General features: G+C 37.3%; 1 protein-coding gene across 2 annotated transcripts in view; it reads left to right on the forward strand.

Annotated features, from left to right (window-relative positions):
* The window catches only part of LOC309863291 (bifunctional heparan sulfate N-deacetylase/N-sulfotransferase 4), a 242168-nt gene that overhangs the window by 202120 nt on the left and 12116 nt on the right, over positions 1–27932 (forward strand). For both annotated transcript variants that reach the window (XM_082727895.1, XM_082727896.1), the window contains 3 exons: positions 17030–17126; positions 22954–23077; positions 25031–25205. In XM_082727895.1, the coding sequence (XP_082584021.1) occupies positions 17030–17126; positions 22954–23077; positions 25031–25205 (396 nt within the window). The remainder of the gene's footprint in view (positions 1–17029; positions 17127–22953; positions 23078–25030; positions 25206–27932) is intronic.

Consider the following 27932-nt stretch of genomic DNA (forward strand, 5'->3'; position numbering starts at 1 on the left):
AGATTAGTATTTTATGTCTGTCATTGTCATATATTCTCAAAATTCAGGTATTTTTCTGTATTTCTAAACATGCCTTCTTATTTAGTGTATTTCACTTTTTAAAAATAAGTCAACTGTTATTTTTCTCTAGGTTTTTAATTTACACTTTTTTATTACTACAAATAAAAATACAACATGAATAATGATGATCTTCACATCTATTTAGTTTCCTTTGGTTCTTTATGGAAATTTTCATTAGCACCAACTACCATATATGTGAAACTGCTTTGTCACCTAATTAAAAAGTGCAATATGAGTATCTATCAATGGACAGCATGGTAAGAACAACCCAGAATGTGTCTGTGATCCCTTCACTGGAAGCGGATTCTTTCAAAGCTGCTAAATGTGAAAATACATGCTGAAGACACATATGGAACTCTATCCCTCGAGTTTATCCTCCTCATTGTAGTCCTGAGTGTGTAAGATTCTTAAAAGTATTCTCACAGGTTCCTGTTAACTCTCGTACCCCTTTTGTTTTGGGACACTAATTACGATGAAGCAGGAAAGAATAGAATTTCCTTTTTTTCTTTTTTCTTTTTTAATCCTCATTATAGAAACCAAAACCACAACAAGGAGGCATTTAGAAGGTCAGATTATTGCACATTCACTAATCGATGCTTTTAAGCTCTCAAGCTGTCAGGTTAGCTCAGCCTCAATCTTCCCTCAGTCACTCCAGACTCCCACTATCAACAAACATGCCAAGCGTGATGTAGATTCCTGCTTGCCCGTGTGACCAAGTGAATGCTCAAAGAGCTGCAGTGTCTCTCTGTCCATGCCAGTATCCCCAGGATTAAAGAAGTAGGAGAGAAAACCACAGGGTGCTAGCCTTAGGAGGTTAGCACCTTTGTTGCTGACTCTAGCTGTGAAATCATCCAACTCCAGCTTAGAAATGATGAGATGTGAACATCTGTGACATAAACAAATCACAAGGTCTAGCAACATACACACTGTAGATTCTATTATTATATGCCTATTGAAGGAAAAAATGACTTCTGACACAGAGAATTATAGATTTTAAGAGCAGGAGAAGTTAGGGACATCTAGTTCAACCTATTCATTTTAGAGAAGACACAAGAGACACCCAGTGAGGTGAAATATCTTGTTCTAAGGCACTTGGACGAATAGGGACAAGTCAGAGGTAAAGCTCAGGTCTTCTTATTCCTACTCCAGCATAGTTCCAACCACAACAAGATGGTAGCTTCACATTTAGAAAAATAAATCTACTTCTATCATCGGCTCTCTCTGCTGGAGGAGATTTTAGGCATACCTGGTTACTGGAGAAGAATCTGGTGGTGTATTCAGTGTGAAGTTATTTGACCTATACTTTTGAAGTACCTGCATAATAGAAAGGTCTTTGCTTTCAGAGAACTTACAAACCGTAGTAGCTCCTGGCTGTGTGAACAAAATGACATTATGAATTCGTTTTCATATTTATTCCTCTCCTTTCCACTCTCTACCTTATTTATGACTCTATCATTGCACTTGCCATATGGTCTTATAGACATTTAGGCCTGTCATACACCAGCTCATGCAAACCTTAAGGGGTGAGACTATGTTTATATATGTTTGTAACCCAGAACCTAGCATAGTACCATAGCTGCCATCATTAAAATCTCATGAATGAATAAGCAAAACAGAGGTGTGTACATGTGTACAGAGAACAGTCAAAATGGCACACTTGTTTCTTAAAGAAAGTAGGGATCCAATGGGAATTAACCTTGAAAAGCAAATATAAGGCAGCTGGGAAACCTTTGAAAGCTACCAGAGTCAGGTGGATTTGATAGGCAACAAGGAGTTACTATGTGTAGGTTCTGAAGATGAAATTAAAGTACTTTAAAAAAAAAAAAAAAGTTGGCCAATAAATATTATACCAGGGGCACCTGGGTGGCTCAGTGGGTTAAAGCCTCTGTATTCCGCTCAGGTCACTGGGGTCCTGGGATTAAGCCCTGCATCGGGCTCTCTGTTCAGCAGGGAGCCTCTTCCTCCTCTCTCTCTGCCTGCTTCTCTGCCTACTTGTGATCTCTGTCTGTCAAATAAGTAAATAAAATCTTTAAAAAAAAGAAGAAGAAGAAGAATATGGCACCTAGCTCTGTTTTGGGGGTGCCTGGGTGGCTCAGTGGGTTAAAGCCTCTGCCTTCGGCTCAGGTCATGATCTCAGGATCCTGGGATCGAGTCCCACACTGGGCTCTCTGCTCAGTGGGGAGCCTACTTCCCCCCGTCTCTCTGCCTAACTCTTTGCCTCCTTGTGATCTCTGTCTGTCAAATAAAAAAAAAAAGAAAAAAAAAAAAAGATTATACCAGAAGCTTTTTGCAGAACAGGTAAGAACAGGGAGGCACTGAAGTTAGGACAATAATCCAGCCATGAGAAAGGGAAACCCTGAGTAGCTTCATGGTTAGGAAAAAAGTGAGATCTTTAAAGAAGTGTGGTAGAAATTTTTTGTGCATGAGACACTGAAATGAAAGGAAAACTGACCTGCAAGTCATCACCCACAGCCGGGAAAATAAGAGTTCTAGATAATTTCATATTTTTCATTTCCGTTTATTCATCTTTTAGCCCGTCCAGTGAAATAGCCAGAATAGTTTCTCATCACTTCATAGATGGTGCAATAGAGTCCTAAACATCATTTCATCTTACATATTTTTTCCTAATTATAGTTTGAATTTGTGTATTTGTTACATTTATCTTCCTAATTCAGACTAGTATTTAAACCTGACAGGAATGCTTCCCAAATATGTAGGTAATTCCTCATGATTTTAATTTTTTTTAAGATTTTTTAAAAAAATTCATTGAGAAAGAGAGAGAGGGAGCATGAACATGGAGGTTGGAGCAGAGGGTGAGGGAGAAGAAGACTCCCCCTCGAAGACTCAGAGCAGGGAGTCCGAGAGGACACGCAGGGCTCAATTCCAGAACCCTGGGATCATGACCTGAGCCAAAGGCAGATGCTTAACTTACTAAGCCACCCAGATGTCCCTAATTTTTTAATTTACACGGAAGCACTTCCCCATTTGGTTATACAAGGCTGTCAGACATTCTGACATCCAGAAATGGTGACATTAAGTCATGGATTTTTCCCTTTCCTGTCAATTTGTTGCGAGTATGATCTTGTCAAGTTTCAAATTCCCCACACAAATAACTTTCATATAACTTTAGTAATAGGAAAACTACTTCCAGATAGTGCCATAAAATAAACAAAATAAAATAAAAGGTTATATATATTTCCATCCTTTCTGAATCAAAATCATCAAAAAACATGGATTTTGCAGAACTAATCCAAATATCACAACAACAAAAAAAACCCTGAATTGTGTGTGTGTGTGTGTGTATGCCCTGCAGATATGTCTGATAACTTAAATGTTGTACTGTGAGTTCATACACTCCTTTAGACCAACTTACTAATGAGAATTTTAAAATACAGTTTTCCTTAATTGAGTTGGCTATCTAGATTCTCTGACAGGATATTCATAAATCATAAATAATAATATACTGTCTGTAGGAATGTGCAGTCATCTGTTGTACCCAGAGCTTCCAAGTAAACCTGTCATCTCCTGGGGTCAATTTTACTATGAGAATATTTCATGGGAAATGTCAACGATATCAATTTATTTAAATCAGCATGGGTATAATATGGTGACAAGTGCATAGACGCTTAGGGTAAATCAGAAAGTCTTTGTGCTTAAAGCTGCTTTCATGGAGCTGTTACCCCAGACCCACACAGAACCACAGGCCCTTTTCGGCCCACTCCCACCCTCAGAAGTGGGCATTTATGCTTCTCTGTATTCAGACCACTTTAGGAGGGAAGTTTGAGAACGAATCAGACTATTAAGTGCTACAGGAGCTCTGTGGAGAGAACATTCATTACAAATCAGTGCACTCAGAAAGGAAAGGCTTTTCTGAGGAGCGGATGGACTAGCTGATTTTATACACCAATACAGGGTGGACTCAAGCTTTGGGAAGATCGTGTGTGTCTCAGAGTTTCTCCAAAAGGAATTGCTGTTTGAAACACTGAGAATAAATACCCACAGCCTCTTAAAATTCCTCATCAGTGTGTGTGGGTTGTATTAGGCTTAAATGACATTGAGAGACAAAAAATTGAAAGTCACCCGCCTGTGTAAAACGGATTGGAAAAGGATTTTGTTTTAAAGACATGTACATGGCAAAACTCAGTAAATAGAAGAACTTTGGAAACAACACAACCAGTAAGGAGGAAGAAGTACAAAGTTAAAAGAAAAACACATACAATTTCATAGCATTCTCGTTTAAACAGTGAGGTCTGAACAGCAGAAGGCAAGCAGGGAGGAAATGAAGCAGAAACCAATAACCTCCTAAATGTTCATAATTAACAAAATAATCCTACCATGAGCACTGGACTTTTTAAGGTTTCAGCTATTAAAGTCTAGATATTTCCCAGTTATCTGTAATAGGCACATGACTTGAGAGGGAATAATCAATCTAACTGATAATTCCATGGTGTTCTTGTCAGTGAAGGATGTGGAGAAGCAATGAAAAAAGCAGATTTTTAGTAGAGGAAGGCTACATATGTGGGAATAACTAGATCTAATGAGAACAAAAGTAATTTTCATGTATTCTATAAAAATATGAACTTTGGGGCAAGGTAAGTCATGTGATTTTTTTCTATTTTATCTTTTTTTTTCATTTTATTTTATTTCATGTCTTTTCAGTGTTCGAAAGGTAATGTAACTTTTTAAAAAATATGTATTTTTAGCTTGACTATGAATTCAAAAATTGTACTTAATTGGAGAGGAAAGATCTGGATTTTCATCAGAATTTACTCCCCTTTCTAAGTCTGGTCCGTCACCTCAGGGAATTTTCTCTCCACCTTTCTTATGCCTGCTTAAAAGTAAATCAGCCTCACCTCATCATGTATTCCATGTACAAAACCACCTGCATCCCCTTTACCTGTGTGAGAGCTAAGTTACATGCATTTTTACTAGACTGGTACTGTAACCATGAGCTGCTTAAAGCAATTTTAACTGAAGTTTTTTAAAGTTTCAATATATCTACAGTACTAGATAAAACAGTAAATTACTGTTTACAGCAGTTTCAGATATTCAGGGAACAATCAGATTAGACAATGAAAAGGGAAATAATTGCTTTGTAATTTTCTGACTTTTGAAATTAACATAATAGCAATGGAACAAAGTATGAAAGTACAAGCAAATGCTTTTTTCTTGGAAAGACCCTTTGACCTTCGTAATCACTGCCAGGCACTCTCTTGCCCTCTCTCACTCTCGTTCTCTCTCTCTCTCTCTCTCTCTCTCACACACACGCACACACACACATCCGCGCATGTGCACACACACACGATATTTAGCTGCAGAGACAACCCAGGTTTTGGATTCCAAAATTGAAACTAACTTGCTGTGTGACCTGCAGCAAGACCTAAATAAAACACCTTGCATCTCAGCCTCCTCAGGTGTAAAGAAGGGATAATGATATCTGTCTTGCCAGGTTGCTTTGAGGATTAGAAATAATCTATGCCAAGCAAGTGCCTGGAATATAGAAGGTGATCAATAAAGGTCAGATATTATGTTAGCTATTATTCAAATACTCAGACAATATTAAAAAGTCAGAGTGGGAAAAAATCTAAACAAATATTTTCAAAGTATAAAACAGGAAATGCAAACATCCTAATAAAGTCATGATGAAGAGACACAAGGAGAAACATGCAGGAAAAGAGATGAAAGAAGAAATACCAGGCATCTGGAAAGTCTTAAAAATAGCATAACATAGAAGGAATGCAGTTACAAAGACAGGCAATCTGCTGGATTAAGGTATACACATGCCACCAACTGTAAAATACATACAGGAAAAGCCGAAGTAGCGTAAGTTGAATTGTTGGCAATAAAAGCATTTGGAGCAGCAAGTGTTGTAACAGCATCCAGGTAATTTTATTTGAGAGTTTACTTCTATCAGTATAATTTCTTGGGAGAGCACAACTAGAAATAACTAGTGTCTTTATCTACCAGAACAGGGCCTGTTTATCCATGCTCTGTATGTTAAAGAAAACTCTTTTCAAGTCTTATACTGCATTTGCCCATTTCTGTGAATGCTTTATTTCATGGGTTTGGCGTGCAGAAGTTTGAATGGCGAAGACATATGTACTGCAGTAAAGAAAATAAGTGGCCTACTTGAGCATAGAGAACCAGAAAGATCTCACAAAAGACACTTTGAGCAGTGGCACTGAATAATTGATCAGTTTGCTCATCTACTTTTGCGAAGCATAAAGAAACCATTTGAGCAAATGAATTGAGCACCTAATCTGAGATTGGCTCTTAACTGGGATATGTGTGGGGAAATTTGATAAGTCTAGGTCATGGAAACTGCCTTTCTATTGTTTAATACATAAAATACAGTTGAAACATAAAGTTCTTCACAAAGCAGTTAAATAATATGAGGAAAATGATGTTTAAGATATAAAGTGATGACTTAAGGAAATAGCAAAAACTAGCTCCTGGGGCCACCATGAAAAACATCAGTGGAGACTGCAAACATTCTATTTTTGTGGGAGTTTTGAAAACAAAATGTCTACACAGTTCACATTATGTTGATTTTCAAACATATATCAAAATCTGTCTATGGCTGTTACTAAAGGTTTACTGCACCTGTTTCAAGTCAGTGTTTCAATCACTCAGTCCATATTTATCAAGCACCTCTCATAGATTAGATTAGACAAACAGGGTCTTCTCTTACATTCTAGTTGAGATAGAGTTATTTTAAGTATAAATGTATTATATTATAATATAAAATTGCTATAAACACTTACCTGAATAGAATCATTTCAGGTACTGAAATACCATGAAGAAAATATAACCAGAAGCTATCACAGAAAAACAGGAGTGGGAGGAAGTGCTTAGGTTCTGGTCAGCAGGGAAGGCCTGCTGGGTGATATTTCAGCAGAGACCTGAGTGATGACAAGTGCTAAAACAATAAATTGGATGAGTTGCAGGAGCCAGACAACAAGCATATTCAAAAATAAATTGAGCTGGGATTATATAGGGGTCTTTGGGTCTGGTAGGGCAATCTATGTTCTCAAGTTTGTCTGAAGAAACATCAAGCTGTTTCCCTATCGAATAAGTCATATGCCCCAGAAATCCTGTCACCAAACTGTGTATTTGTTCTGAAAAGGGGCGGCCACCTTAGGTTCTAAAGTTATATATATATATATATATATATATATATATATATATATATATATATATTTATTTGACAGAGATCACAAGTAGGCAGAGAGGCAGGCAGAGAGAGAGAAAGAGAAGCAGGCTCCCTGCTGAGCAGAGAGCCCGATGCGGGGCTTGATCCCAGGATGCTGGGATCATGACCTGAGCTGAAGGCAGAGGCTTTAACTCACTGAGCCATCCAGGCGCCTCAGGTTCTAAAGTTCTGACAGAAGACCAGGAAGCCTGCTCTTAGGAAGGATAGCTATCATACACCAGTTCATCAGCAATGGTAACTTCTTCCTTTTGCTTCAACTGATTAATAATCTGAACAAAGAAAAAGAAAAAAAAAGCTAACATGGGATCACATAATAATCACTCTCTTTTATAGAGAAAAATTAAATCATTTAAAATATATTAATTCCTTTAATACTCTCCATAACCATATGAGGTAGATACCATCAATCATTATTTTCTAGATAAGGAAACTGAGGCCCAGAGAATTTCAGAAAATTCCGTAAGACACAAGCAGTCTCCCTCCTGAGCTCACACCTTAACAACTGGACTGTGCTACCCATTGAAAATAGATAGGGAAACTTTATGGGACATATTAGCTGACACTAGAATAACTGGTGAAATTTTGATTCGATTGGCAAACGAAATAAGAGCATTCCACAGAAAGATAAATTGTTCAAATGAACTTCAAAGAATCAGGTGCAGACATGAATATATCTATAAAAGTGAATACAGTATAACTGAAACATTTGGTTGGTTTTGGCAATTTTTTGTCTTTTTAATTGAAGTATAGTTGACACAATGTTACATTAATTTCTGGTATACAACATAGTGAGTCCACAAGTCTATACATTATGCTAAGCTCATCATAAGGGTAGCTACTGTCATACTCTGTTACAATACCATTGACTATATTCCTTATGCTGACTCTTTTATTCCTGTGATTTAGTCGTTCCATCCCTGCAAGACTCTACTTCCTACTTCCCTTCACACATTTTTCCCACTATGCCAATGCTCTCTCCTCTGTTAATCATCTGTTGGTTCTCTGTATTTATGGGTCTGTTTCTGTTTTTCTGTTTGTTCATTTTATTTTTTAGATTCCACATACAAGCAAAATCATACAGTACTTGTCTATTTCACTTCACTTAGCACAATACCCTCTTGGTCTATTCATGTTGTCACAAATGTCAAGATCTCATTCTTTCTTATGGCTGAGTAATATTCCATTGTATGTATATGCCACATATTCTCTACCTGTTCATCTATCAAGGGACACTTAGGTTACTACCATATCCTGGCTATTGTAAACAAAGCTGCAATAAACATAAAAGTGCATAGGAAGCCTGGGTGGCTCAGTGGGTTAAAGCCTCTGCCTTCAGCTCAGGTCATGATCCCAGAATCCTGGGATCAAGCCCACATCGGGTTCTCTGCTCAGTGGGGAGCCTGGTTCCTCTCCTCTCTCTGCCTGCTTCTCTGCCAACTTGTGATCTCTGTCTGTCAAATAAATAAATTTTAAAATCTCTTTTAAAAAAATAGAAGTGCACTTTTTCATGTGTCTGTTGGCCATCTGGATGTCTTCTTTGCAGAAATGTCTGTTCATGTCCTCTGCCCATTTCTTGATTGGATTATTTGTTCTTTGGGTGTTGAGTTTGCTAAGTTCTTTATAGATTCTGGACACTAGTCCTTTATCTGATATGTCGTTTGCAAATATCTTCTCCCATTCTGTGAGTTGTCTTTTGATTTTGTTAACTGTTTCCTTTGCTGTGCAAAAGCTTTTGATCTTGATGAAATCCCAATAGTTCATTTTTGCCCTTGCTTCCCTTGCCTTTGGTGTTGTTCCTAGGAAGATGTTGCTGCAGCTGAGGTCGAAGAGGTTTCTGCCTGTGTTCTCCTCAAGGATTTTGATGGATTCCTTTCGCACATTGAGGTCCTTCATCCATTTTGAGTCTATTTTTGTGTGTGGTGTAAGGAAATGGTCCAATTTCATTTTTCTGCATGTGGCTGTCCAATTTTCCCAGCACCATTTATTGAAGAGGCTGTCTTTTTTCCATTGGACATTCTTTCCTGCTTTGTCGAAGATTAGTTGACCATAGAGTTGAGGGTCTATTTCTGGGCTCTCTATTCTGTTCCATTGATCTATGTGTCTGTTTTTGTGCCAGTACCATGCTGTCTTGATGATGACAGCTTTGTAATAGAGCTTGAAGTCCGGAAATGTGATGCCACCAACGTTGGCTTTCTTTTTCAATATCCCTTTGGCTATTCGAGGTCTTTTCTGGTTCCATATAAATGTTAGCATTAATTGTTCCATTTCTTTGAAAAAGATGGATGGTACTTTGATAGGAATTGCATTAAATGTGTAGATTGCTTTAGGTAGCATAGACATTTTCACAATATTTATTGTTCCAATCCAGGAGCATGGAACATTTTTCCATTTCTTTGTGTCTTCCTCAATTTCTTTCATAAGTACTTTATAGTTTTCTGAGTATAGATTCTGTGTCTCTTTGGTTAGGTTTATTCCTAGGTATCTTATGGTTTTGGATGCAATTGTAAATGGGATTGACTCCTTAATATCTCTTTCTTCTGTCTTGCTGTTGGTGTAGAGAAATGCAACTGATTTCTGTGCATTGATTTTATATCCTGACACTTTACTGAATTCCTGTATAAGTTCTAGCAGTTTTGGAGTGGAGTCTTTTGGGTTTTCCACATATAGTATCATATCATCTGCGAAGAGTGATAATTTGACTTCTTCTTTGCCGATTTGGATGCCTTTAATTTCCTTTTGTTGTCTGATTGCTGAGGCTAGGACCTCTAGTACTATGTAGAATAGCAGTGGTGATAATGGACATCCCTGCCGTGTTCCTGACCTTAGTGCTCCATATCACTCGGCATCAGGGAAATACAAATCAAAACCACAATGAGATATCACCTCACACCAGTCAGAATGGCTAAAATCAACAAGTCAGGAAATGACAGATGCTGGCGAGGATGCGGAGAAAGGGGAACCCTCCTACACTGTTGGTGGGAATGCAAGCTGGTGCAACCACTCTGGAAAACAGCATGGAGGTTCCTCAAAATGTTGAAAATAGAACTGCCCTATGACCCAGCAATTGCACTATTGGGTATTTACCCTAAAGATACAAATGTAGTGATCCAAAGGGGCACATGCACCCGAATGTTTATAGCAGCAATGTCCACAATAGCCAAACTATGGAAAGAACCTAGATGTCCATCAACAGATGAATGGATCAAGAAGAGGTGGTATATATACACAATGGAATACTATGCAGTCATCAAAAGAAATGAAATCTTGCCATTTGCAACAACATGGATGGAACTAGAGCATATCATGCTTAGCGAAATAAGTCAAGCAGAGAAAGACAACTATCATATGATCTCCCTGATATGAGGAAGTGGTGATGCAACATGGAGGCTTAAGTGGGTAGGAGAAGAATCAATGAAACAAGATGGGATTGGGAGGGAGACAAACCATAAGTGACTCTTAATCTCACAAAACAAACTGAGGGTTGCTGGGGGGAGGGGGTTTGGGAGAAGGGGGTGGGATTATGGACATTGGGGAGGGTATGTGCTTTGGTGAGTGCTGTGAAGTGTGTAAACCTGGTGATTCACAGACCTGTACCCCTGGGGATAAAAGTATATGTTTATAAAAAATAAAAAATTAAAAAAAAAATAGAAGTGCATATATCTTTTCAAATCAGTGTTTTTGTTTTCTTTGGGTAAATACCCAGTGGTGAAGTTATTGGATCACACAGTATCTCTATTCTTACTTTTTTGAGGCCCCTGTATACTGTTTTGCACAGTGGCTGAACCAATTTACATTCCTGCCAACAGTGCCTAAGGATTCTTTTTTCTGCATATCCTCACCCACACTTGTTAATTCTTGTCTTTGATTCTAGTCATTCTGACACATGTAAGGTGATATCTCATTGTGGCTTGATTTACATTTCCCTGATGATGAGTAATCTTGAGTACTTTTTCATGTGTCCATTGGCCACCTATGGATCTTCTTTGGAAAAAATATCTGTTTAGACCCTCTGCTCATTTTTTAATCAGATTTTTTTTTTCTGGTGTTGAGTTGTATAAGTTCCTTACCTATTTTGAATATAAATTCATAACCATATATTTTATTTGCATATATCTTCTCCCATTCAGTAGATTGCCTTTTCATTTTGTTGATGGTCTCCTTTGTTGTGCAGAAGTTTTTTTTTGTTTTGTTTTGTTTTGTTTTTGTTTTTGTTTTTTTTTGGTGTAGTCCTACTGATTTTTGCTTTTGTTTCCCTTGTCTGAGAAGACATATCTAGAAAAGTATTGCTAAGGCCAAAGAGATTATTATCTCTTTCCTTCTAGGAATTTTGTGGTTTCAGGGCTCACCTTCAGTGTCTTAATCCATATTGTTAATTTTTGTGTATGGTGTTAGGAATTGTTACTTCAGAACAGTGCTACTCAAAGTGTGGTCCACAGATGGGCTTGAATTGTTTATTGTTGATTTGCCATGAGATAGGAAGCTTGTGCCAACATATAAACCAACTATATCACTGAGCACCCTGGCTCCTTCAGCTGGAATTTTTTTTTTTTTCTTATAGCAGGATATGCTTATTGAAGTAAGCAGTTCAGTAATTCACATTCTGACACAATTGTAAGTGGGATTGACTCCTTAATTTCTCTTTCTTCTGTCTTGTTGTTGGTGTAGAGAAATGCAACTGATTTCTGTGCATTGATTTTATATCATGACACTTTACTGAATTCCTGTACAAGTTCTAGCAGTTTTGGAGTGGAGTCTTTTGGGTTTTCCACATATAGTATGATATCATCTGCGAAGAGTGATAGTTTGACTTCTTCCTTGCTGACACAAGTTCCTTACCTTCTCACAGACGAGTGTTTTGAAACACATCGAGTTAGAGTGTAGGCAATGTTGCATAAAGATGACATTCCAAACAGTAAATTGACTAAATAAAATAGATATCTATTTCTCATTCATACAACTGTCTAAAAATGGGCAGGCCATTTAGGAGAGTTAGACAGCTCTCTTCTACATGGTCACCCAGGGCCCCAGGTTGGTAGCTGTTAAACGTCTCTGAGTCCAAGGCACATGCTGTAATTGTAGCCATTTTACAACTAGCAGGCAGTAGGAAAGGGGAAATCCAGGGAGAGTGTCTTTATCCTTAAGATACTTAACATCATTTTGGCTTTCTTTCCTTTGGACTGAAATGATTCATAAGAAGAAAGTTTGATTCAAAAGAGACAGTGAAATATAGTCTCTAGCTGGAAACTTACAGGCTATGCAAAATAGAGAATATTCTATAACTGAAGGAAGAGAAGGAGACTAGATAGTTCACCCTTCTCTGTCAAAATGAAAATTATGGCTAGAGAGTTAAACTGAAGCTAGACCATTGAGTATTTGATATTGAATACTAAATCAAATGATGGCAGAAAATAAAAACACTGGTAAAAATAAATAAAATTTCAATTATTATGCAAAGTAAATGAAAAATGTGAAGCTTATTGCTTGTTATTAACTCATTTCATCACAGTTTCTACAGACAAATTCACAGAAAAACCCAAGACGTATTAGCCTAACTTTTTCCAAAGCAAATTCTCACATAAAACAATTGTCTTTATATATTATTGGTCTTTTTATATTGCACTCCACTCTTGTTCCAATGGAAGCTGGGGATGGAAAATGCATTAGGATCAAATCTGAGATAAGAAATTTAGTTCCAAGTGATTTATTGAGGAGATGCTCTCAAGAAAAACCTATAAAGGAAAAAGCGAAACAGGAAAGAAAAGAGGAAACAGCTTATGCGAGTAGAGAAGGCAGATCCATACTCTGAATATGTGAGTGGGAGTAAGGATAAATCACGGCCCTTTTCAAAATGTAAATGTCCAATATAATCAATTTTCTACAAAGTGATAGGACAGTGCTATTTGGGGGATTTAGAACTGGTCTCTGTTACTGACAAGTCAGATATTCAACAGTGGCTATAACTAGAGCAGACTTAGGAGAAGAACGCCCATGAATGGCTTCCATCTTGCTATCAGGGCTACTGCATTACTCTGCAATGGGTTGGCCAAGGACAGAGGCTAGGCGACATGTGGGAATATCGAGAACTGGCTGAGTCATTCTGTCCTCTTGGTTGTTTAGCACTTCTACATTGAATATCCTCTGGTGTACGTTAATGTGTAGTACAAGTTCCTCACACTTTTTGATTGCTATCATGGGTCCATCCACATGCCTTTTTCCTAGAACTTATTAACCCTAATATTCCCATGATGTTCCTTTAAGACCCTTGGCTAATGACTTCACCACTACCTATTCACATGTTATATTTTTATGTTGCCCTATTATCATCCACAAAAAAGTAATGACCAGGAATGTTGCCCAGAACTCTCTTAATTGGAAGTTTTCCCATACCTACTGGTTTTTAGGAACCTCTCTGAGTGGGTCTATAGTGCGATAGCAGTCAACCTTAGACCTCTGCCAACATATAATACCAACCTAACCACAAACCAATCTTGAGTTTCTTCCTCTTTATCAAAAGATTATAGGGAGCCTTCCATGAAACTCTAGGAATGAGCTGATGTAGAGACATTGGTGGAACCGTGATAGGTGACATAAACGTGTGGGCCACTTATTTATAAGCTTACTAGTAGCCTTTGTGTCAGCTTGAGATAAATTCCAGACATACCACTCCCATCTTACAATGATTTGCTACTGGGTACAACCCAATATTCAGCTTATAGTGGCTACTTATGACCACACAATCACTTTGAAAATTCATGACAAACACTATCTCTTCTAGGGTCCTATAGCATACCAGGAGTTGATACCAGTTTAAATGACCAGCTGCAGGTGGCACACCCTTTTGCAGAACCTTGGGTGTGTATTTTGTGATTCTCCTCTAGGGCTTGACCAAAACTCTATTTGGCATCCTTTTATACCATAGGTTCCAGAGTACCATAGGTCTGCCCAGATGTATGAGCCAAAGGGGAGGGCTGCTTGTACCTCAGTCTTATCTCTTGCAGGACTCTTTCTTGTTCTGGGTTCCACCCAAAACTAGCACTTTCTGCACCATTCTGTCAATGACTCTGAGCAGTACTCCCTAGTGAAATAAAATGCTGCTTCCTAAACCAAAGAGGCCTATCAAGCCCTGGGCTTCTTTCTTAGTAATAGAAGTCACAAAGAACAAAAACAGACCCTTTACCTTGATTGGGATGTCTGGGTATGCTCCAAACCACTGGACCTTGAAAAATCGCCAAAGGTGATAGACTCCTGAAACTTTGCTGGCTTTTCTTCCACCCTCTGGAAGGCATGTGTCTTTCCAAGGCAGATAGAATACTTGGCATTTGTTACCTTTTGGGTACAATTAACATTGTATCATTAGTATAGTAGACAAATATTAAGTTCTGTAGAATGTCAAGATGAGCTAGGCCCTTTCAGTCTATATAATGACCTTGAGAACAAGCAGTTTTTAATATTATTTTTTTTTAAGATTTTATTTATTTATTTGACAGACAGAGATCACAAGTAGGCAGAGTGGCAGGCAGAGAGGGAGGAGTGGCTGAGCAGAGAGCCCAATGTGGGGCTCGATCCCAGGACCCTGAGATCGTGACCTGAGCTGAAGCCAGAGGCTTTAACCCACTGAGCCACCCAAGTGCCCCTTGAATATTATTTTTGAGAAAATATTATAATATTATTTTGAGAAAAATATATTTAAATAATACTTTTCTCTTCCTTCAGTGCTTTTTGTCATCTTAAAAATAAATGCTTCAAAGCAAGAAAGGAGGAGACTAAACAAATTAAATAATGAGAATTCAAATGAACTACGGGGTTTAATTTGGCATTCTTTAATTGAAATTTAGAAGTTCAACGGTGGTAAGCATTTCTTGATGGATCTCCTATTTTTAATTAGATAAATTTATATTCTGTGCTGAATGTAATTTTGAGAAGTCCATGATTTTGCAGCACTTGCATTTGGAAAAATGGTCAAAAGTGTCATAATTAAAGGCAACTTATCTAACAAGTTTTATCTAGACAAATATTCATCAAAGAAAGATACTCTAAATGGAAAATAATGGAAATATTTGGTCTCTAATATTTAGGCATTTTAACATGGAAAAAAGTTAGAATTGTAAATGACAGAAACACATTTTCTTTAACAGAATTTACTCTTGCTTACTTCCACTCTACAAAGAAAATATCTCCCCAGTTAAGAATGTAGTTGTCTATAGAGAAGAGTCCATGGAAAGTATCAATATTTTCAAATTTATTAATAATCATGAATGGAACTTTGAAAAGGATTGCAGGCAATTTTATGGAAAAGTAAATCATGATAGGATCATGCTGAGAACAATCATTCTTTTCTTTAAAGATTTTATTTATTTGTTTGAAGGAGATATAGGGAGAGAGAGAACACAAGCAGGAGGAGTGGGAGAGGGAGAAGCAGGACTCTTGCTGGGCAGAAAGCCTGATGCAGGCCTCAGTCCCAGAACCCTGAGATCATGACCTAAGCTGAAGGCAGACTCAGCAACTGAACCACCCAGGTGTCCCCCAAATAATCATTCTTTAATAGAACTTTGCTGACATAGTATTAGCAAAAAATATGGCTAAAGGACTGATTAAAGTACATAAATATGAACCATATTTTTCATATTTGGATAATAAATATAAAATTATAATTGTTTTAATGCCTAACATATGGTTTGAGACAGAATTTTGACTGTGGAAATGATTTTAATATATTATTTGGGTTAACTATAATAAAACCAATTTATCAGTCAATAAATGTTTTAAAAATTATATTATTTTCATTTAATGGCCCTTTTAATTCTCAAAAGTGTCATAATTTAGATAATAAATGTGGGTCATTCAAACAAAATGGAAGGAGAATGGAACAGGAAAAGGTTGAGATGGAGATAAGAATTGGACCTGTGGGGGCGCGCCTGGGTGGCTCAGTGGGTTAGGCCGCTGCCTTCGGCTCAGGTCATGATCTCAGGGTCCTGGGATCGAGTCCCGCATCGGGCTCTCTGCTCAGCAGGGAGCCTGCTTCCTCCTTTCTCTCTCTCTCTCTGCCTGCCTCTCTGCCTACTTGTGATCTCTCTCTGTCAAATAAATAAATAAAATCTTAAAAAAAAAAAAAAAGATTGGACCTGTGAGTATGTTGGGTCTGGCATTTCTTCACCACATCTATACAGCAATTATACAATTTAAAATACAGGTTAAGAGCTCAGGAGGGAGGTATAGGCTTGAAATGTTGATCTACCTGCCATCAGCTTATAGGGTACAGACAAACATTAGGATCTGCTGGATCAGCACAGAACAGCACATAGTGTGAAAAAGAAAAGAAAACTTGGCCAACTCTAGAGTTCAAGGATGGCCCCTTGCCCTCTGGGGCAAAAGAAATAGGAAAAATTAGGGCAGAGCACAGAAATCTGAGAAACCATGGTAAAACAAGGTTAAGACAAGTGAAGGCTCAGATACACAGATGTGAACTCTAAATCCAGAGATGGAGTGGAATCTCAGCAGTTAGAACCTAGCCAAGTTTCAGAAAAGGATGACAACAAGATCAGCCTGAAGCTGAGCCCTAGCCTTGGAGCTAGGAAAGAAAAGAAGATGCCATTTGATAAGGAAACAGTTTGGAACCAGAGAACCAGAACCAGAACAGGGTCTAATGCTAGTACAAGGATATCAGGCAAGAATTTAAGCCAGTCCTTCGGACAATTTGTCCATTACACAGCCAGAGGTTCATTACACGGTACGATTTATTATTCTTCTTTCTTGCAGAATCCATGTGATGATAAACGGCACAAAGACATTTGGTCCAGAGAGAAAACTTGTGACCACTTGCCAAAATTCCTTGTCATTGGACCACAAAAAACAGGTAGGAATACCCAAGTATGCTGTCTGATTCTTTTTTTTTTCTTTTTTCTCTTCTCCTTTTTGTCATGAAACATAATGTCATACAGGAAAATTGGATTAGATCTCGCTTTGTGAAATATCTAGACATCTATCCAAGTTCATTATTTGAATTGTTCTTCATGCCTATGGGTCATCTTTATGCTATGATCCTCAAAGCGACTCTAATGGTGTCTATTAATTAGACTTAAGGACTAAATTTTAACTACAGATTTTAAAGATATTCAACAGATGTCAAATTTTTTTCAACAGATGTCAGATTTTTTACAAATTTGTGTTAATATACGACAGTTGCAGTATCTGACTTTTAATCCCTATTTTTTGTAGCTGTGCCTAATTATCTCCTAAATTAAGTTATAAAGAAAGGACTTGGCTTGATATAAACTATTTCACACTGTGTATATCAACCTCAAATTGATTTTTTCAGATCCACTGCCATTATTACCTTCAAACATTCTACATGTGTGATTTGTTTTTTAAAAATAATTATTAAGTATAAATATGGTTTGGACTTATTATCTGATACACCTGAGGTTCATCAGGCATTTTTCCCTCAGTATTTTCACTAATGCTGAAGGACAAGTGTATAAGACTGCTGTAAAAGAGAGTGAAAATATTTCACCAATGAGATGACACTTTCAATTAGAATATTTTATACTTTCTTCAGCATGTGACAGTTTTATACACTTTGCTCATGTCCTGATTAATTAAAGTTTTTATTGAGTTGCTATATTTTGAATTCACTATTTTTACTAGAAGCATTTTCATCAGTGAGTGCACAAACCATAACACAAAACAAACACTAACAATAAATAAGCCTGGCCCAGATGAAGATATTTGTAATACAAGCCAAGTAGATCATTTTAAAGGTTGTGGGTAAAATTTCCAGACTATTAGATATTGGTTGTTGAAATCTTTTCTTCCTCCAGGAATATAAATTGTATTACAACAGTAAGTTACACATGTACAGGGAAGGGAAAAAAATCACCATGTATTTTCAGATACTTGTGTTGTTGTTGTTTAAAATGTGCATTAATTTTCTACCAACTCCTTTATAGCATTGCTAACTTTGGAAAGACTGCTAGAGAAATAAAACATTGTTGTGTTGTAAAATTATACTAAAATTTTAATTTAAAGATATATCTTTTATCATTTGTCATTGAATATTGTTACTTCTTAGTTCTGTTAGAAAACTACAGGTTACTAAGTATAAATCTAGTTTTCCTCCTTGTTTTTTGTATTTATAAAGACAATAACTTACACCTTTAGATTTTTAATATTTGACCTACCAGTATGGAAATAACCAAGCTTTCAGCAGTTTTTGGCTGCTGAAAACAAACAAACAAGTTAAAATAAAGGAATTGGATGACAATATTATTTTATATGCTGTGAAAATGCTACTCTAATGTGAAAATGGTTGTGATAATTCTTAAATCTGTTCCATCATAGAAGTCTAAAGTCTTCTTTTGTTCTCTTTATTGCTTTAGTTGGCAAAATTCCCACTGCTCTCAGAGCTATAAATTTCCTGGATACAGCAATGCTAAGAATCTGCTCTTCAATGCAAAGCTGTCTTTAAACAACTTAAACATGGCCTGCACATCCCTTGCCATAAACATGAGTTATAATGTAAAAGTAGTCCTCAAAGCCCTATTTTCTGAATCGTTGTGAGGTGTGAATGGAAGGAACTGATGTCCCACTTCTCCATTGCTGAATCCTGCCAGAATTCCTGTTAGCTGATAGTGGGACAGTGAATGAGGACAGGCAAAGGGCAGGGTAGGCCTGGGTTTATGACACTCAAAGATTAAATCTTAGTCCTAATAGGATCCTTTGGACAGATAGGTATCCTTTGTGATTTTGGGTCAAAGATATTACCAGACTAGGAGCAGCTTTCCAAAAGGGTTAAATTTAGCACAATAATTCTTTTTTTTTTTTTTTTTTAAGATTTTATCTATTTATTTGAGAGAGAGCATGAGGTGGGGACGAGGATCAGAGGAAGAAGCAGAATACCCACTGAGCAGGGAGCTCACTGTGGAACTTGATCCCAGGACCTCAGATCAGGACCTAAGCTAAAGGCAGATGCTTAACTGACTGAGCCACCCAAGCGCCCCACAATAATTCTAAAAGCATAACTTGTTGGCCTTACCTGTCTCAGAAAATTGGTGTTCCCACTGTCAATATTATTTTCTCATGATTTGATTGGCTTAATCTGTTAAAACTAAAAACAAAATTGATTGTTTATAAAATAGAGTGCATTTTCTCTGACAGTACTACCAGGAGGAGGTCTTTTTTATTTCCTCTATTAAATATTTATGTCAAAGGCATTGATAAAAACGAATGTCAGTAATAGATGAAAAGATAAATTTATTTATTAAGATATTTATTAAGATAATTATTTATTAATTATTGTGTATTTAATAAGATAAATACACATTTTGGAGCAGCGGACCCACGTTCTGTGACTGATTATATGAATATCAAGCCGCATACCTATTCTCTCCAGTTGAAAAGACTTTCTCCTTCCTTCCAGTCCTTTCTCCCTCCTATGGCTCAAAGCTCCTTCTGCTCCTGGTGGCATGAAGGTGCTGTGGCTCAGAACATAAAACTTTGACTTCATGTAATTCAGGGTAGATCTGGTACAATTCCATGACCACCAGGGTGATTAAACATTTGTATGTGTTACTGAGTGAGATTATAAAATATTTATTTTGCCATGATCAGCAATAATTAAAAAATAGTCCTTTATATGTACCCTGGATCCATCCAGTCTCAACATCTCACAGACATTAAACTACAATATTCTCAGCTTTCTCGTGTGTCTCAAATCTCTCTCTCACACACACATGTGCACACATGCACTTACACACACACATGCCATTCTTATCATCATTTAAACATCTTTATGTAGGTTCCTTCCTAAAACGTATCTAGAGAGAACCCTTCTGAATTCCCTGTTCTCTTCCAGACACTACTCCGTAATACTCGAGTTTATTTCTTCTTTCTGGAACATTTTTTTCCTCCTCTCATAATTTATCCTTTTTGAACTCTTGTTATTTTCAAGAGCATTTCACATCAGTTCTTGAGGACTCCATCACCCCTCATGATTTTATGTCTGTGTTTTTCAATGTGTTTAGACAGTTCTGCCTGGTCCTTTGGGCCTCTAATTCAGTTCCCAGCCAGTTCTGACTCATTTCATTTTTAAATTGAGTTTAATGATTTGATTTCATTTTGTTAAATTTATTTTATTTTTTCAAGATTTTATTTATTTATTTTGGAGACAGAGAGAGAGAGAGCGCATGTGGGGTGAGGGGTAGAGGGAGAAGTAGACTCCCTGCTGACCTATGAGCCCAATGTGGGGCTTGATCCTGGGACTCCCAGATCATGAACTGAGCTGAAGGCAGATGTTTGACAGGCTGAGCTACCCAGGCATCTCCATTTTTGTTCATTTTATTTTGGAATGCCTGGGTGGCTCAGTCAGTTAAGCATCTGACTCTTAGTTTTGGCTCAGGTCATGATCTTAGGGTCATAAGATGGAGCCCTGGGTGGGCTCTGCACTCAGAGGGGAATCTGCTTGAGATTCTCTCTCTCACTCTTCTTCTGCCCCACTCCTGTGCTCGCTCATGCTCTATTTCTCTCTAAAATTAAACAAATAAATATTTTAAAAAGAAAATCATGAAAAGTTGTTTTAATTAGTAATTAAATATTTAAGGGCATTTATCAATTTTTACTCTCCCATTTCACCAGAATCCACCTATCCTGGATTCCTTCACCTTTCTTCCCCGCAAGGTGGTGGTCCCCTTAGATCTGTTATCACTTCCTTTAGCTACTCATGCTCCTATTCAGGCAGGTGGTCATGTAAAGCTGTGAGGGTCTCATCAGGTGGCCATCTCATTTATACCTACAGCACAGTAGCCTTTGCTCCTATACGCTTAAGATATGTTAGGATAAAATGCCAATTCTCTAATGAGCTGCTGAGCTTCTGGATCCCGGGCTGCAATCGTAACTGTCCTGCCAACCTACCTGTGTGGCTCACCTCCAGCTATGCTAGGGCTGGGAAATCCAACTGACACTCCCCGGTCCAACGTGTTCCAAAAGGGATCATCCTTTCCAGAAGGGAAATGTTGGTTTATGAGAACTATGAAAATGCAGTCACTTCACAATTCTTGCTGCCATGGCACTCAGTCTATGGCCCAACTCAAATGGAGACAAGGGTCAGAGATTGCATCTGAGCCTTCTGTGATGTGGGCCTCTAATTCCGCTCCACGGGTTCTATCAGCCAGTTTGTCTGTCCAGCCCAGTGCCTCCATTATCAGATCAGACTGCCCCATTTTGCCAGGTTAGGACATTCAAGTGTCTGTCTTTCCAGATTCCTCCCCTCTTCATAAAACCTTACAGGGAACACTCACCTTTTTAAGGTGCAAGCTGAGAAAACACTTCCTCTTGGAAGCTTTCACTGACTCCTCAAGTCTAAGTCACCTATTCTCTCATTTATTAGAAAAACACTCTCGCCTTCTCTCACTATGGAAACTGTCTCACTAGGTTGCAATTACCTGATTACTTGACCCAAGTCCATACATACACTTTAAGTTGATCAAGGCCAGCAAGTGAGTTTTTCTTCTCAAGAGTTCTCACCAGGGGGAAAAAAAAAAAAAGTTATCCCCAGGGACTTACACAGAGTAGCACCAGTCAGCATGTGTTAAATAGTTTGATTTAATTTAATGGATTTGAATAGACTGTTAATGGAGATCCACGAGGTTCAGGGATTGTGCTAGATGCCCTTGATGTTTCAGCCACTCACCTGACTCCAGGAGGGAAACTGAACCACAGTTTCTGAAATCCTCTCCCAGCTTAAAGCACAGTAACCCAGTTTTCAGATGCCCAGTTTTTGCATATCTATGTACAACCACCTATGTGTTTCTTGCATTTTTTGTATGTTATACATTTCCTGTGGTATCTTAGTTTGTATTTTTTCTTCAAACTGACTTTTTACCTCAAAACAATTTAAAGCAGAAACACTGTGTCATTCTATAAATAGAACAGTTACTGCATATCAAACAAACAAACAAAAAATACATTGACGACAAAAGTAGCTGTATCATCAGTCTGCCTCACTTTGCCTATGTACTAATATTAAATCAGATGTTTAGGTAAATAGAATCATGAAGACCAATAAAAGAATACTTAGATTGTTGTCACATGAAAATGCACCTAATTGATTTTAAGGAAATCATTTTCTTTTTTTTTTAATCTGAATTTCCTATTTTTTTTTTAAGATTTTATTTATTTGAGAGAGAGAGGTCACAAGTAGACAGAGAGGCAGGCAGAGAGAGAGAGATTGAGGGAAGTAGGCTCCCTGCTGAGCAGAGAGCCCGATGCGGGACTCGATCCCAGGACCCTGAGATCATGAGCTGAGCCGAAGGCAGCGGCTTAACCCACTGAGCCACCCAGGCACCCCAAAGGAAATCATTTTCTTAAAGGTTTTATTTATTTGAAACACAGAGAGAGAGAGAATTAGCAGGAGGGGAAGTACAGAGGGAGAGGGAGAAGCAGACTCCCTGCTGAGCAGGAAGCCCGACATGGGACTGGATCCCAGGACCCCTGGAATCATGACCTGAGCTGAAGGCAGATGCTTAATCAACTGAGCAACCCAGGTGCCCCTTCAGGAAATCATTTTAACACCAGAAAAAAAAAATTGGTCTTCTGGATATTACTTTTTAAGCAAAAATTTTGCTAAAGTAGCATTTGTCTCTTCTTTCATTTTCATATATAACCCTTTGCCTCCTTTTTTGCTATAGGAACAACTGCACTTTATTTATTCCTTCTTATGCACCCTTCCATCATCAGCAATCTTCCCAGTCCCAAAACATTTGAAGAAGTTCAGTTCTTTAATGGCAACAACTACCACAAGGGTATTGATTGGTAAGGAAAATAACAAAAAATAAAGACCACTATTAACACATGCTCAATCACAGCGGAGCAATTATAGATGTATGTGTGGCATCTACATAATTACAGCATAAATTTGTTATGCTCAACTCTACCATAGTGAATTAGAAATTAATTTATAACAATGATATGTTTAATCAGTGTTGCCTATAATTTGATTTGGACCGTGCAATAATGATAATATTTTTCTGGTAAATTATATATGATTGAATAAAGAAGATTATGGAATATTTTTGTCAGAATTATTCATAAGGATATTTAAAATTCTTCTTAAGCATATTATTATTTTACTGTGCCTAGAATTGTTTTAACTGCATAATTTGTCTTCACAAATGATGCTTGAGGAAACAAATAAATAAGTTATTTTATACTCTGTGACATGTATCTTCATTAACTACATAGACTATAAAATGTTATAATATAAGCTGATATTTGTCATTCAAATAATAACATAGCATTTCCAAAACCGTATTAATGTCGGCCATGCACATGCATAAAAGGAATATTACTTTGTATTTAATAAATTATGAAAAATTTAAAAGTCACAATATTTTCCCTAAACTGAAATAGAATAAACCTGATATTAAAACTGGCCTTTACTTTGGAGATTTTCCTAGCTTTATTCCAATTTTCTAAGAAAATATTGCTCTGACTCCACCTTCCAGTTATATAAGGCAAATCTCCTCCAAGGAAAATTTCCCTAAACGCATATGTCTGTAGTCTGTAACTTTATGTCAACACCACCTATGAACCTGTCCTTATACAAGAGGCCTGTTCTGTTAGATTAGAGTTAGAGTAGGGGAGAGGCAATGCCAGTGGGCAGATCTGGCTTCCTATCACATGTAGAGAGGTGCCCGCTCTGCACCTAAGATATTCTTATTCTACCTTACTTTAAAAAGATGAAATGAATTTTGGAAGTGCATGCAAGTTACTAAAAGCAGAACAGCAATTTTCTCTTATCTGTGAGCTCAAATGGAACACAAATTGTTAAGCAGGAATATAGATGAGACTTTTCACCACTTCACATTTGGGAAACATAATAACAAATGTCAAAGAGGAAAATAAGTGTCTTATATGAATTCTTAATTGCTCTCATTATTTATTTCTAGAACATTTGAGGGTTAGAGAAGTGATGAGCTGTAAGGAGGATTACACATATAATTAAAGCCTTGCACCGAGTTAACCTCCGAACATATTGATTCCATAATCTAGACACAGAGGAATGTTCTGACAGCATATGGAGGAGCGAACCTACCGAGGCACCACAGGATCAACTAGCAGGAAATATCCTCTTAATGACTCTAGATGGACCATAATGCATTCACATTGCTACACATACTACAAATTATGCAGAAGTTAAAAAGGAGGAGAGCAGCTCTGCCCTACTCGGCTTAGGATTTTATAGCTCTTCTGACTTACACACCCTCCTCTCTTGTGCACTATCATCTCAAATTAAAAATTTTGTATTCAAATTCACAAACAAGAATTTACTATTTTAAAATATTTACTAGGCAATACTGTGTAATTTGCTTTTTGCCAAGGGTAAACTTAAATTTTTCTAGATTTTGCTTTTGATAGCAGAGAATATCAACCCAAATTGCAAAGATTTTCCCCTGTTCTTAACAGTCTACCCATTTCATCTCCCTCTTTCCCCTGCCCTATATAGTTCATTAAAACAGTAATGCTTTGAGTTGTCTTTACAGTCAAAGTGGATAGAATAGCACTTGCATTAGAATTATAGGTATATAGAATTATAACATAATTAGAATATGTATTATAGACATATAGAGAATAATATAACAGTGTAGAATTATAACTCTAATAATTAGAAATCAGTATAAATGAATGTAAAAATGTTCCGTTATTTCATATCCACGGCATGTTAGAGAAAAACTTGTATCTCAGATTATTTTTCTCTGCCTTCAGGTATATGGACTTTTTTCCTACTCCATCCAACATCACAAGTGACTTTCTGTTTGAAAAGAGTGCTAATTACTTCCATTCAGAAGAAGCTCCCAAGCGAGCAGCATCTCTGGTCCCCAAGGCCAAGATCATCACCATCCTCATCGACCCCTCAGACAGGGCATACTCTTGGTACCAGGTATGAAGCAGGAAAAAAGTACTTTTAAAAACATTTGGCCATAGCTAAATGTAAGCAATAGTGAATACCAAAATAAAGTCTAGATGTCCAGATGTATTCAACAGTCAAATGTTGCATAGCTAACCCCCCCCAAAAAGAAAAGAAATTATAAGTAATAAAAGCTGAATATTTGAGTCATATGAAGTTGGACAAGGAATTTCAAGCATAAACTAGTAGAAAACATCATACATAAAGGATTAATAGATTGACTAGACAGTATAAACATGTAAAATATTAGTCTATCAGAATCAACAAAAAGAGTACATATCAAAGTAGAGCATCTTTAATAACACATGGCAAATGGTTTAGTATCCTTAATTTGTTTTTTATAAAAAAAAAAAAGAACTTCTGGAAACTGATAAAAGAAAAGATATAATACCTCTGTAGAAAAACGAGCAAATAAACAGAAAGCATAGATAAACATTTCACACACACAAAGACACCCACAAATATAACTGCTCAACAATTTATATGAAAAATGATCAACCCAATTAGGGAGCAACAAAATACAAATCAAAATGATACTCTTTCTGAATATCATCTCGACAAAAATTGTCGTGTTTATTCTTCGTGCTGGCAAGGGTGTGATGATAAAGATATTCAAACATTCCAGAAGAAAGGTATAGATGGAGATCTTTTCTGAACACTAATTTGGCAATAATTATCAAAATAGTTTTGTAAAGGTCCTGTTGTGTTATGGGAACTTCAAAGGGATAGACAAATATTTATTCCTTCCTATACCGCAATACTTGTCAAACGATAATAACAGTAAAAGGAATAAATACCCAACAATATAAATTTGTATCACACTGATGTGCAATATTCTGCAACAACATTTAATGGTGGTTTTAATCAATAGAATATTAATTAAAACATTGTGTCCATTTTAATGTGTGGATAGGTATTAATCAAAAAATCACATAGATATATAGCTAAAAATTTTGAATGTTCCATAAGGAAATCTGTTAGGTATGAAGAAAGCATTGTCTAGAGAAATAAACTTTGGACTTAAAACTGAAGAATGAGTCAGTATAAACTGAATGGGGTAGAAGGAGAGTTGGGCAGAGGGAAAAGTATATGAGGTCTACTGGCACAAGGAACCCCCAGCACATGGAAAGAACTAAGAAAACTTCCATGTGGCTAGAGAGCAAAACTCGAGGTGGAAACCTGTGGGAGATGGGTCTGAGTCGTACGCAGGGGCCAGAACTCAGGTGGGGGAACTGTGTGGCCACCATTCTTCAAGCAACTGAAAGCCTTTGAAGAGTTAGGCCAGTGAGTAACTTTCCTTTCAGAGGTGCTGAGAAATAGAGGCAGCTTTGACGGTGAGAGTTAAGTACAGACGGAGTGAAGTATAAAGTATCAGAAGGCATGTAGGAATTAAAACCAACAGAACCTGGTGAGGAGACAGTGTCAAGGATAAATCAAATTTCTGATAAGGATAACTGGATGATGAGTATATATGCCCATAAAAATAGAAACACTGAAGAAGGCAACAGGACCGGTTGGAGGGAGGGGTGCTAAAGATGTGGCACCAAGGGTGACCTTGAGGTAAGGAAAGACTGTCCTGTGGAGAACAGTAGAGTCAGCAGGCACTCTGGGGAGAGGTCAGAGCTGCAGACAGAAATTTGTGAATCAGAGGCAAAAAGCCACAAACATGGTGAAACTGCCTAAGGAGAGAGTTTAGAGAAGCAAAGTACAGAGAACGATAAGGCAGCCCAGGAGACAAACAGCCAGAGGAGTAGAAGAAAAATTCCAGGAGTGTGATGACACTGAATACAAAGGAACAGAGTACTACCATACAGCAGAGGTGATAACAGTGTCAAAGGGCTGCTAAGAAATTAGACAATTGGACAGAACAAAGCCTGAATTATTTCCATTGAGTTGAAAGAAATGGGGGGAAGCAGAGCTTTTAGCGACAAATGATAAAGCAAAACCAGATGGATTTAGTGGAGGAAAAACTAATTGGGAAGAAGAACTAGAAAACAGAAAATAAAACAGGAATAGAAAGGGGAAAAAACAAGACACACACTTATTATAGAGAGGTTAAAGTGGGTTCAAGGAAGCTATGTTCCATGGTGGTAGTGATTTGAATCATGAGATGGGCAGGAGTGTCCAAAAAAAGGAGAGATGTTTAAGGCAAAAAAAAAAAAAAGAGAGAGAGAGAAAGAGAGATGTTTAGGACCTAGGAGAGAAACTGGGGATCAGTCCTGTGTGGCTCCTGAGGGACCAGGAAGAGATGACTACAGGAAACAGCTCCAATGGGAGGGAAGCATCCAGACTTCACTTTTCTTGTGCAGGGACACTCCTGGCAAGCTGTAGAAGTCTATGGGTCCCATTTCAGAAGCACATTTTAAAAACATAAAAATACATAGAATTACAAAGTAATAGCTTTCTTGAAATATAAGTATCAAAGTAATTTTTAAATCGGTAACAAATTTTTATTTATTTTAACAATTAAATGGCCAGATCTAATGGCAGGACTAATACTGCTGTAATGTTGAAGTAGGGATGAGCATGAAAACATTTTGATATATCTTAAACTCCTATAATGTGATACAAAAATACCTGTTTTTTTTGGTTGTTGTTTTTTTTTTTTCCAAAAATACCTGTTTTTATTGGTGGTCAAAATCACAGGTATAATAAATGCAAAATTTCATTTAAAAGTTACAGAAAATTAAAAAAACTTTT

The sequence above is a fragment of the Mustela nivalis genome, assembly GCF_964662115.1.
Source record: "Mustela nivalis genome assembly, chromosome: 4".
Classification (NCBI taxonomy): Eukaryota; Metazoa; Chordata; class Mammalia; order Carnivora; family Mustelidae; genus Mustela; species Mustela nivalis.